Source organism: Lotus japonicus, chromosome 4 (genome assembly GCF_012489685.1).
Source record: "Lotus japonicus ecotype B-129 chromosome 4, LjGifu_v1.2".
In the NCBI taxonomy this organism is placed as follows: Eukaryota; Viridiplantae; Streptophyta; class Magnoliopsida; order Fabales; family Fabaceae; genus Lotus; species Lotus japonicus.
The window spans coordinates 32,552,398-32,565,147 of NC_080044.1; the positions used below are offsets into that span (position 1 = coordinate 32,552,398).

The following is a 12,750-nucleotide window of genomic DNA, read 5'->3' on the forward strand; positions in this document are numbered from 1 at the left end:
GCACCCGATGATAGTAGATTTAGACAAGTTGATCTTTAACCCGGAAGCAAAGAGGAAAGTCACCATCGTGTTGTATGATATATCTAATTTGGCCTGGTCATTTTCACAAAACAGAAGTGTATCATCTGCAAATTGGAGATGTTTGATTGATAGGTTTGGACCAATTTTAACTCCATTGAATATTGTATCACCCAACACTTGGTTCAATATACATGAGAAACCGTTTACACAAATGTTAAACAGGAAAGGTGAGAGGAGATCACCTTGTCGTAGACCTTTCTCTGTGGTGAAGAAGTCAGAAGGGGATGTGTTCACAAGGATGGCTAAAGAGGTCGTAGAGATGCAACTTGAAATCCATTTAATCCATCGTTCTCCAAAGTTCATTTCCTTTAACAAATCCAGAAGAAAGTCACAATCAATGTTGTCATAAGCTTTAGCAAAATCCAGTTTGAGGAGAAAACCACCACGTTCCCTTCTATTAAAATAATCCACTATTTCATTAGCTATTAAAATGCAATCAACAATCTGGCGCCCTTTGGGGAAGGCGAATTGGTTTTCTGAGATCAGATCTGGAATGAGATCCTGTAACCTTGATGCTAAGACCTTGGAAATTCAGTTTGTATGCGTTTTCAATTAGACTAATTGGTCTTAAATATAACTTTTCGTTCTTTCGTAGTACTAAATTTATCTATTGTTGAATCAACAATATTCTTTTAAGCAAATTTTATATCAATATATACAATAATAAATTTATGAGAATGTCATCTTCGATCTTGTTGTGAAGTCAAGTCTTAAAAAATTTCATTGCAGAAAAACCTTGCTCTGTAAACATTGTTATTTTTCCAATTTCAACTAAGCCTTGGTAAAAACTCAGATAAACTAGACATTTTTCATAAAATAAAATATCTAGAAACAACTAAATTACAATGTTTGAACTGAAAAAGTAATTTTTTTTTTCAGTTCGTAAAATTATCTACATAAATTTCACAACAAGTTTGCAGATATCAAGTCATTTAAAATTTTCCTTATAATCAGGGGCGGAGGCAGAAATTTCAGAAGGGGACTAAGATCTAAAAGAATATAATTTTAAGAAAATTTCAATTTTTATCAAATAAAGAATGTGCAAAAAAAAAAAACATAAATAGAACAAGAAAGACTCGGCAGCAAAAGCTCCCTTGTTGAAGGCTAAACTTAAAGGGACTTTTTACAAACACTAGACATGCATAATTTTTATCTCTTTTTTTCCAAAAAAAACACAAGCACCACAAATTCAATTTCATATAATCAGACCAATTAAGCAATGAAAAAGCTAAACAAACATAAACCAAAAAATGCTAACAAACCAGACCATCCTAGCATAAACCAAAGAGCCAATAAACAACCCCCTACAATACAATATCCCCAACCAAAATTCACAACGAAGGACAACAAATCAACCAAAAACCCGAAGCACGACACACAAGAGGCAAACAAGCACCAAAAAAGAAACTTCACCCCTTAGTCCACCAGAGATAGCATTGATGGGAGCACCGACCCACACAAACCAAGCAACCCCAATGAAGTGCAAATAAACCGCAAGAGATCACAATGAGGACAAGCATTCCTCTAGATGCCATCACTACTTAAAAAAAATTGTTGAGAAATTCCTAAAATTCAGGGCTGACTAAGCGGGGACAAGTCACTTTTGTCCTCTACCACTGCTTATAATCTAAAACTGAACTAAGTATAAGAAGTTTCAATGCCTCAATATTAAATATTATATTTAATTTAGATGAGCATCACAAAACGATATAACATTCTTCAATAATAGTATCTAATCATTGTATTTAGTTCTTGATGCAAAATCTAAATCATTACCTATATCATAAGAACATTTATATATAAAAACACATATAGTCGAAAGAAAAATTAAAATCCTTGAAAGCCTATTTTTTTATGCAAAATTAAAACACATTTATATGCAAAATACATATTTTTTTTTATAGGTACATCAAAAAGATAAATTACACCCTTCAAGATTTGATTCCTGGATCTCCTCCATCTAATCTAACGGTCCCTTAACTCTTACCACTTAAGCAGTTGAGTTATCATTTGAGTGTATATGCCGTGGATATACAGGTGCCCTAATGAGACGAAATTTACTTTGCAAGTAAAAAAAAAGAGAAAAAATAAAAATAAAAAAGACCAAGATGGATAGTTCCTGACCTGCACTCCACTTTCAGTTCATGGGAAATCTATCGAGGTAATGAAAGTCCATCCCGTAACTCAGTTCTAGATCTGCTTCACCTCTTTAAAGCCCACTCTCTTTAAATGCAACTTCACTCCCATATCCCCCTTTCTCTTTCCTCCACTATTACCACAGATCTATCTATCTCCTAGCTCTAGATTTTTCTATTCTTTTCACCAGCCACAACCAAACTGAAATCAAACTGTTCCCGTTGCAATGTCCCAATACGTGTTCGCGTTCGTGTTCGGATAATCCTATGTAGTTTGTTAGTTCTTGTTTGTTTCAGCAATAACCGTAACCGTAAATTATCACCGCCGTTAGGGTTTTGGTTCCTTACTATGGATTACGGTCGAGACGGGAACGTGGTGCAAATTATCACCACCGGCGGCGGTGGCGGAGGAGGAGGAGGAGGAGGAGGGGGAGATAGCTGGCCGGGGGACCAGGCGGATTGGGCGACGGAAGACGAGTACCGGTACTGGAACGGCAACGAAGACACGGCGCCTTCGAACGGTGACGGGAGGCAGTCGCAGTCGCGGTCGGGGAGCGAGCCGCCGAGCAAGAAGGCTCGGGGCTCGTCTGCGACGTCGTCGTCGGCGTCGCAAGAGCGGTCGAAGGCGATCGGGAAGATGTTTTTCAAGACGAAGCTGTGCTGCAAGTTCAGGGCAGGGACGTGCCCGTACGTCACCAATTGCAACTTCGCCCACAGCATCGAGGAGCTCCGCCGTCCGCCGCCGAATTGGCAGGAGATTGTGGCGGCGCATGAGGAGGAGAAGGCGGTTCTCATGTCGGAGCCTAGGGAGGAGTTTCAGATCCCCACCATCGGGTCCTATGCAGGGGACGTGTCGCAGAGGTCTTACAAGGGGCGGCACTGCAAGAAATTCTATACGGAGGAAGGGTGCCCCTATGGGGATAGCTGCACTTTTCTTCATGATGAGCAATCTAAGAACCGCGAGAGCGTCGCGATAAGTTTAGGCCCTGGTGGTTATGCTGGCGGCGGCGGTGGTGGTAGTGGTGGTGGTGCTGGTGGTGGTTCTGGTAGTGGTGCTGTTACTCCTACTGGTGCTGCTAGTGCTGCTGCTTCTTCTGCTGGGAATGGAGCTAATGTCAAGCCTTCTAATTGGAAAACCAGGATTTGTAATAAGTGGGAGATGACTGGGTATTGTCCCTTTGGCAACAAATGCCATTTTGCTCATGGTGCTACAGGTTTGATTTCTGCCTTCTCCCTTCAATTTCCCTCTTTTTGAAGCTTGTTGCTTGCTTTGTTTTTGTCAGTAACAAACTTTTTAAAACCATTTGAATACAAAATTGAGGTATTGATGTTAGATTACTTTTTGTTTATGAATCATCCATCAGTTTTTTGATTGAGTTGTGTGGCATGACAACAAGTGTCAGTTTATTTTGGTTGATAATAAGAGGCATAATAATCTTTATGTATATATGTTTCATTAAGCATATCATCGAATCCTGTTGTTATGTTACTCTGATGTAGTTATCAATTGCAAGTTGGCAGCTTAAGTAATCTCTGTGATGCTTCATTAAAGCATAAATGCAAACTGGACAAACGTAATTATGATGATAGATATGCAAGATTCCGTATATTTTTTATTCTGAGCAATTAAAGATGTAACAAACTAGTCAAAATTTGCAGCAGAGGAAGAACTTTTATGTCTTGCCTATGGAAATTCGTATCATATTTTGCCAGTGTCACTTTATAATAGGTTTCCTTATTTGAGATTGTGTTACTTTTCCTGCGTACGTCTTGTACTTCAATATCTATGGCTCTTTTTTGTGATTAAAGAAGGCCTAAGCTGAATGAGGTGAAAAAAAACAACACTTTTTAAGTGGGGGGTTCCCAACATTACAGAGTAGATTACACCCTGTAGCTCTCACTGAGATCTAATGTAGATGGGGTGGAAGAAATTAGAGTTTACCCTGATAATTTTTTTGCCAATTGCTGTGTGAACCGTGGAAGGCACATTAAAGGAAAGGAAACTTTGTTAAAAGATACACATACTGACAATCTGTCATTGGAGGTATACATTGAAATGAACCAATGCCCAGATGAGAATAAGTTGATTTAGTTAAGATCCCAAATTTTGGGTTCTGTCCGACTAAGCATCTGTTTGTGATGGCTTCCAAGACCATCACACACTTATATTTCTGAAATAAATATATTGGAGGTTTTTGAATTACGCCTGTCCTGAGGCAGGACAATGCCTTTCCGAAATCCAAAAATTCTATAAAACAATAGTATCTCTTAAGATACATTTCGTGCTAGGTCATGTAAATGATTGCAATACCATTTCATAGTTCATCCTTTCAAAGGATTGATGCTTGGCCTTGTGCATGGAGAACATTTTCTGTGATGTAAGCTCATACATTTTAATTGGCTTAATTTGTTAATTTGTTTCTCTCATCTAAATCTGACTTTGATATTCTGACCACAGAACTGCACAGATATGGTGGTGGGCTTATGGAGGGAGAAAGCAGAGACACTGCATCCGCTATTGCGGCTGACACTAAACAGGGTGTGCCTTCAAAGACTCTTGCTGATAATGTGGTTGCATCAGCTACTCCTATTGCTCACTCAGATATTTATCATATTGGAGTCCCATCACAGAGGCCTTCCATTGTGCTGCAGAGGCCAGGGCAAAGAACTCTTCAGAAGTGGAAAGGTCCCGATAAAATCAGTAGAATATACGGTGACTGGATAGATGACATCGAATGAAGTTATTAACCCTGTCTTCAGAACGAGGAAAATGAGTGATCCTCGCTTGATGTATTACCATGGAACAAAATATGCCAGGATTTCGATTCCCATCTTTAGGTAGTGTCTTGTGATTCTTATCTTCCAACCCAAGTAGCACTTTGTTCAATTCAGGGATATACCTGATCTGTGCTTTTATGTTTGGCGGAAGGGTTCACCTTTTTAATAGGTATGTTCTCTGCCGTCTGAATGTATCTGCACCTTGTATTCGCACCAGTTTTGTGTCCCCTAGTTGTTCATTAGTGAGGACTTGTTCATTAGCATTTTTTCGACTTTTCGCACAGGGAAATTAAAACTCTTTTATGATGCCATAGAATTTTAAAAGGGTCTCCTAACCTATGTGCTGTTTGGATGCATGACGTGACATGGAGAGGAATGAAATGTAACAATCGAAGGGAATAAAGTTTTCATAATTTTATTTTATCATTTATCTAGAAACTAGATGGAATGGTATGGCTTCCCATTTACAAACCTCAGTATTTGCTGGTTTGGTTCAGTGATGAATGGATTAATTCTAATTTATTGACCGAAGTTTTAACTTAAATTTTACTTGTACTCAATCTTTTTTTTTTTGAACAGACTTGTACTCAATCTTTAATGTGATGGCAGTACATGTCAATGGTTATGGTTACCAATATCACCTACTAATGAAAGCGCTACGAATTCCTTGAAGATTTTTATAAAATTTGGATTGGCACCAAAATACCCACTTCTAAGTAGCGTTTGGTGACGGAACAGGACAGAGCAGAACGGAACAGGACAGAACAGTATGGAACATGACAATAATATTTTGTGTATTCTGTTTGGTAACTTCAAATCATTAGAACAGAACTATAAGTTCAATTACATATATAACCTTGTCATGTTTTACCTATCATAAAAAATTGATCAAAAGTTGTATTGCCATCCTGACCTATCCACCATAAAAAGGGTAGAAACACATAAGAATTGGAATAGGAGAGAGAAATGAAACATTGATGAGTTTTTTTTATAAGCCATCATTTATTGAATGTACTACAACTCAATACAAGAAATAAGAAAAAGAAAGAAAGAAAGGAAAAAAAAAAACAAAAAACCACCCAAGTTAGAAACATCAACCAAAGACAGAAAATTAAAAATAATGAGCCCCCCTCCTAAGCCAAGACAAAAACACGAAGCCCCTATCGACATGTTGAGTAGACGTTCTAATTCAGCTGATCAACATTTCATGTTGTTTTGGCATTCTGGTTCAATGGAGTTAGCAGCTTCTGAATCTTTCAACGACTTCTTGGAGAGTGCTGATTTCTTAAGAACGTTTGATTATAAGTTCTCTAGGAATCAGAGGTTGAACCTAGAGAATTGTTGAGTAGGACTTCCTTCTGGTGTGGTCGTAGAAGTTCTTTGTCTTCTTCTAAGTAGATTGAAGGGTTGAGATTTTGAACAATCTATCTTCTGATGACACATTTGAAAGACATTCTTCTTCATTCTTCTTATTCTCCAATCCATTCTTCAGATTAACTCTAGAATGAAGAATGAATTGTTGAAATATTTAAGATTGCTCGATATGTTGAAATATTTTGTCTCTCAATCTCTCAAGCTCTCCGAGTAGTTGATTTCGTTGACCAAATTAACTCCTTGGAGAGCTTAAGAGATTGTTTTCCATTTAATCTTCGAGAATTAAATGATGTCGAATGGGAGCTTTAGAGATATATTTTCCATTTAATTAGTATCTCTTCAATTTATCTCTCTAGTGAAGATTCTTCCTCTTGAATATCAATTCCTCTTGTTTTGACTCTATTCAGAATGCTGAGGCGGGTTCTTTGGGATTTCGCTGCTCTTGAAGCTTGTTCTTTGTATACGTGGAGTCCTTTCTCCGTGGACAATGAAAGATCTCCTATGCATGCCAAATTTCAATCTCTTCTTCTCTTGATCTGCTCCTCTCTTCTTCGATCAACAATTTGAGTAGCTTGGTATCGATTTTGAAGTGTGTTTCTTGGCGTTGGCTCGACTTCTTTCTTCATGAGTTGATTATAGTTTTCTTCTAGTAAGTTTTTCCTTTGAGAGATTCCTGCAATCAATTCTTCAAAGAGATGATGACAACAAAGTTAACTCAAGTTTATTATCATCAAAACTTAGGGACATTAGGTCTCAACAGCTAGAATCGCACTTTATGGCTAAAATTGCCACAAATGTCATGTTACTTAGTGTCTCACATCAAACTAATGATATTTCAATTCCCTAAGGGTGGTTGTTAGTAACCGCCGGTCCGCCGCTAGTAATCCACAAAACCATCACCAATCAACCGAATTGTAGTAATGTAATAATTTGAGTATATATATTTTTTAATTTTTAAAATATAAGAATATATCAATTACTATTTTTAATTATAAACAAGGGTCCCCTAAGACTATCTCCAATGGTTTCAACATTCAACACCCTCAACACTCCACTTTTTCTCTTCCCAACACTCCACATCACCTTCTCTCTCCAGTTCAACACTTCATTCAACTTTTACCCACTCCAATGGTTTTTCATTCAACACCCTACCCCCTACCCCACCACTTTTATTTCATATTTTGATTTAATTTTATATTTTTCTTTTTATGATTTCATAAAATTAAAATTTACGATAAAAATTAAATTAAATAAACTATTATCGATTTAATTTAATTTAATGTTTTTTTATTTATTTAAATTAAATTAAATTAACGTAATATTTTTTTAACGTAAATTAAATTAAAACACTTAAAAAAATATACACAATAATTTATTTTATTTTATTAACTTCAAATGGAAGAAAAGAAACTAAGCACACAATAATACATTTTATTTGCTTAACTTAAAATGCAAGACAACAAACTAAACACACAACACACAAATAACGTAATTAGTACGATACAAAGCATATTTAATCATCATACATTCCAAACTTTGCCCAGATGTGCTTCACTAGATCTGCTTGTAGTTGGTGATGGACATTTGGATCACGGAACTCGGATCTAGCACGCACATGATCCGCAAAAGCGGGTAACACCTCGGTCGAGTATGGTTGCGGTGTACTAGATCCACTTCCCTCAGCTTGCTCAAAATCGGTCCAGCGTTGAGCATATGAATCTCGTTCATCCTCAACAATCATATTATGTAATATGATGCATGACCTCATGATGATACCCAAATCAGTTATGTCCCAGAAGCGAGCTGGTTCACGGATGATTTTAAAACGAGCTTGAAGCACTCCAAATGCACGTTCGATGTCCTTCCGACATCCCTCCTGATGTTTTGCAAAGCACTTATCGGGTTCAGTTTGAGGAAGTCTAATAGACTTGACGAAAGTTGGATAAGAAGGGTAGATACCATCAGCTAGATAGTATGCCATATTATAGGGACGTTGGTTCACGATGAAATTCACACGTGGAGCGTTTCCCTGTTCCAATTCATCAAACACTGGTGACCGGTCTAGAACGTTTATATCGTTCAACGTTCCCGGACATCCAAAAAAGGCATGCCAGATCCAAAGATCAGGAGATGCAACTGCTTCAAGAATATCTGTGGTGGTTCCCTTATCCCCTCTAGCAAATTGACCTTCCCATGCTTTAGGACAATTTTTCCACTCCCAGTGCATGCAGTCAATACTCCCGATCATGCCTGGGAACCCCCGCATTTCACTAACCTGTAGTATTCTTTGCAGGTCCTCTTGGGTTGGTGCTCTCATGTACTCTTGCTCATACAATCGTATGATTCCTTTACAGAATCTACGTAAACACTCCAATGCTGTAGTCTCTCCTATTTTGATGTACTCATCGACTGCATCTGCTGACACACCATATGCTAACATTCACATTGCTGTGGTGCATTTTGCTAAGGGCGATATACCTTCTTTCTTCGCTGCATCGACTCGCTGGGTGAAGTAGCTATCACTACTTGAAAGGTCCGCAACGATTCGAAGGAACACATGTTTTTGCATCCGGTACCGGCGACAGAATATTCCATCGTCGTATGTAGGCTCATTGGCAAAGTAGTCGGCAATTAGCCTTTGGTTTGCCCCTGCATGATCTCTACTGAGATGTTTTCTACCACGAGGTGCGCTAGCCTCCAATATTAGATTTCGACGCTCCCTAAAGTGGTTGAGTATATAAGTGTCTTCTCTCTTGCTTTTTTCAAGGTAAGCTTCGAGATCAAACTCTGGTGGATCCATTTTTTGTGAAATTTGAAGTAGATGGGAAGAGATACATTGAATGGTGGATCTATGAGTCCATATATATAGATAAATTGAATGGTGGACATTGACGGATTCGAAATAATATGAACTATAGTTAATTATCAGATAAGGACTAGATTCGAATTGAGTGATGCATATTCAAACTCGGTAACCCATACATTAAAGCCACTGACAACACTGACAAATTATTAAAGTAAACAGTACAGACTTGACAAAACACTGACAAATTATTAAAGCAAACACTACAGACTAGACAACACTGAAAAATTATTAAAGCAAACACTACAGACTTGACACCACTCGAAAAATAATAAAGCAAACACTACAGACTCGACAACACTGACAAATTATTAAAGCAAACACTACAGACAATTAATTTCCAAAGAGCTCTTGGGACAACCGCTTCAACAGCTCTTTCTTGTGGTCACTAAGATGCTCCGCTTCAGTCTCCTCTTTCCTCAATCTATTAGTCTCTTGTTGCATCGCCGCCATCTGCTTCAATTGTTCAACCTCTATCTCCTTGACTTGTTTGTATGCAGCCCAATCTTTCTCCATCGCCTCCAAGGCAGTTGTTGTGCTCTTCTTTTTACCCTTTTTTTTAGCTGCATCCCTACCCATTGGACGGGGAATCGATCCTATAGAGTTTGAGCCACATGCATCACTCTCGCGAGATCTCTTAGATCCACTACTTCCTGAGCCAACACTTCCTCCTGCTTGACTACAGTAACGTGGTTGATCACGGAGAGCCTCCCATTCTGCCATCAAATTAAATTGACCCTTCTTCCCATCTGCGTATAATTCTTGCGCTTGGGTCAAAATAACATTCTCCGACCAACCGCTTCGTTGCATACGCTTAGCGCCTTCATAAGCGCCAATCCATTTATTTATTTTCTTGCTCATATAATTATAACGGTTTCGGCATGCATTTCCATCTCGCGGAGGATCGAATGAGCAATGCTGATTACAATACTCAGCAATTTGACCCCAAAATATTTCTCCTTTTTGGTTTCTCCCGACAACACTGTTTGTTCCATATTTAAGCCACCCACTAATTAACACCTTATTTTGATCAGTGTTCCATGTTGGTAAGTGACTTCTCCTGCTCGTAGGAGTTGAATCCTCATAATTTGGAGTGGCTTCATTACCAGCTGTCATGCCAACAAGATTCATTTGTGTTGAAAACTCGAGAAATTCAGGTGCACCATCATTAGACGGCGGTGTTGGAGATGGATATCTGAACATAGATCCATGATGAGGATGAGGACGTTGGTTGAGATATGGATTTGGATCTTGAAAATTGTTGTGATTTTGGTAATTGGATTGATTTGGATCTTGATAATTGTTGTGATTTTGGTAGTTGGATTGATTTGGATCTTGATAATTGTTGGAATTTTGGTAGTTGGAAATTTGATTTGGATGTTGATAAATGTTGGGATTTTGGTAGTTGGGAAACTGATTTGGATGTTGATAATTGTGGGGAATTTGGTTGTTGGGAAACTGATTTGGATGTTGATAATTGTTGGGAATTTGGTTAGAAGAATTTTGGGTGTTGAAATGGTACTTGTTGGGATCCATTTCAAAGCAAATGGGATAGTAGAAAGATAATAAGATGAATAAGATGATGGAAAACATGGTTTTTTTTCTGTGTCCAAATCAAACGAACCAAGTCTCTATTTATAGAGAAAAAAAATCATGAATTTTGGTAATTTTTTTATATTTTTAAAATTTTTTTTTGAATGAAATAATTGAGTTGGAAAGATTAGGATAAAAGAAAATCGCCCAGACCAATCAAATCATGACACGCGTCACTCCTCAGACCGTCTCTCTCTCTCCTCACGCGCGTGCCACGCGTCCCACCACCGGATGGGTTGGGACCTGCCTGCTGCCACGGCCTGCAGAGACGCCCCTTGTCTGCGCGTGTGTGGCACGCGCCTGGCATTCGCCAACCCGGCCTGCCACGTGTCACCGCGGGCAGGTTTCAGCTGTGTTGAAAATTTTCAACACCTCTCTCCTCCTTCCAACTTTCAACACCCACTTTCAACACCATTAAAACCCCATTTCAACTTTCAACTACCCACTTTCAACACCATTGTGGGTAGTCTAATGTGCACCAGTTGCTAAGTGGTGCAAAATTACACCTTCCCATTTCACTGGTGATAGTAGGTCACAAATCTTAAATTAGAAAAGAAAAACCCATGGAATTGGGTTGTAGATGAACAGGAGGCTGGGGGCGAACCCCCACCACCTCATCACCCACCGCCACAGCAATCAGATTTGTAACAAAATCACCACCAACATCCACCCTAAGTCGTATCCCCAATACCCCCACCTCTTCATCACCCACCCCAAGAAACCAATCCCACCGCCAACAACAACCACAGCCATAACAAAACCACCCCCAACATTCACTCAAAAAACCAAATACAACTTTTATGCTATTGTTGATGAAGACACAATCACTGTCACCACCAAATGGTTTTTTTTGCCTTGATGCAATTCACCGATTTACCATGGGTTTTCATGATAGTGTTGAATCAATCGGGTTTTAATTCACCATAAAAATAAGGAGAACACGATGGTGAGGGTGGAGAAACTGCGCAATGAAGTAGAGGAGGGCGGAGACTGAGTCGCACTTGACTTCCAAAGCGGAGTTTTTGGGGTGGAGGCAATGGTGAGGGAGTGGCTGCTGGCAGAGCCGTGTACATAAATTTTGGGCCTAAAGCGAAAATGCTGAAATGAGTTTTTTTTATGAGAATCTTAAAGAGACTTAATATACTATATACAATATCAATTTTTATATTAACTTCTACTTTTTTTTAGTTGCAAAATCATTTATCAAGAGTTTTATAATTAAACAATTTTAACTTAGGTGGTTGTATCACGTTTTCACAGTTGTCAATATTATCTATAGGTAGTTGTTCCATCACATTTTCACAATTATCAGTATTATCTATAAGTAATTATACTATCATGTTTTCACCCATTTTTTATAGGGTTAAAAACTATAACCGTCCCTGAACTTTGAGCGAGGTTTGAAAATCGTCCCTCGCCGGAAAATTATCTGAAAACCATCCTCAGACTTTTAAAAACAAATTTGACTCGACCCTCCGGCAGCCTCAGGTCCAGCAAGCACTGACTTGGCCGTCCACGTCAATTAATGAGGACCTGACGCGGATTTTTTTTAAATAATTAATATTTCCTAATTATTTTTCCTAATTAACCCTGAATCCCTAACCTCTTCTCTAAACCTAAATCCCTAATTTCTTTTCTTTCCATTAATTTTTTAATATATTTCCAAATCTGATTTCTTGTTGTTAAAAAAATCAAATTCTTAATCAAAATAACAAAGCTTCATCATCAGATTAGCGTAAATCACAAAACATAAAGAAATAACCTTTATCATCATGTAACACCCCGATTTCGGTAGCGTCACTTTAGTAATAAAAAAGAAAGTAAAGCGGAAAAACGTGAATATTTTTTTTCGATTTGTTTAAATAATAAACTTAACGACTTGTCGAAGTAAAGACTCTTTAGCGAAAGATAAAACATAACTAATGT

The 12,750-nt window shown here is 38.2% G+C and overlaps 1 protein-coding gene across 1 annotated transcript; it reads left to right on the top strand.

Moving 5' to 3' along the window:
- Positions 1 to 2,195: 2,195 nt before the first annotated feature.
- Positions 2,196 to 5,417, top strand: LOC130711960 (zinc finger CCCH domain-containing protein 12). Its single transcript, XM_057561764.1, has 2 exons — positions 2,196 to 3,430; positions 4,675 to 5,417. The coding sequence occupies exons 1-2, from the start codon at positions 2,566 to 2,568 to the stop codon at positions 4,953 to 4,955; spliced, it is 1,146 nt and encodes a 381-aa protein (XP_057417747.1). The 5' UTR covers positions 2,196 to 2,565; the 3' UTR covers positions 4,956 to 5,417.
- Positions 5,418 to 12,750: the final 7,333 nt, after the last annotated feature.

Coding starts and splice junctions, on each gene's coding strand:
- LOC130711960 (XM_057561764.1), top strand. CDS start 2,566: ATGGATTACGGTCGAGACGGGAACGTGGTGCAAATTATCACCACCGGC. Junction 3,431..4,674: donor TTTTGCTCATGGTGCTACAG/GTTTGATTTCTG, acceptor TTCTGACCACAG/AACTGCACAGATATGGTGGT.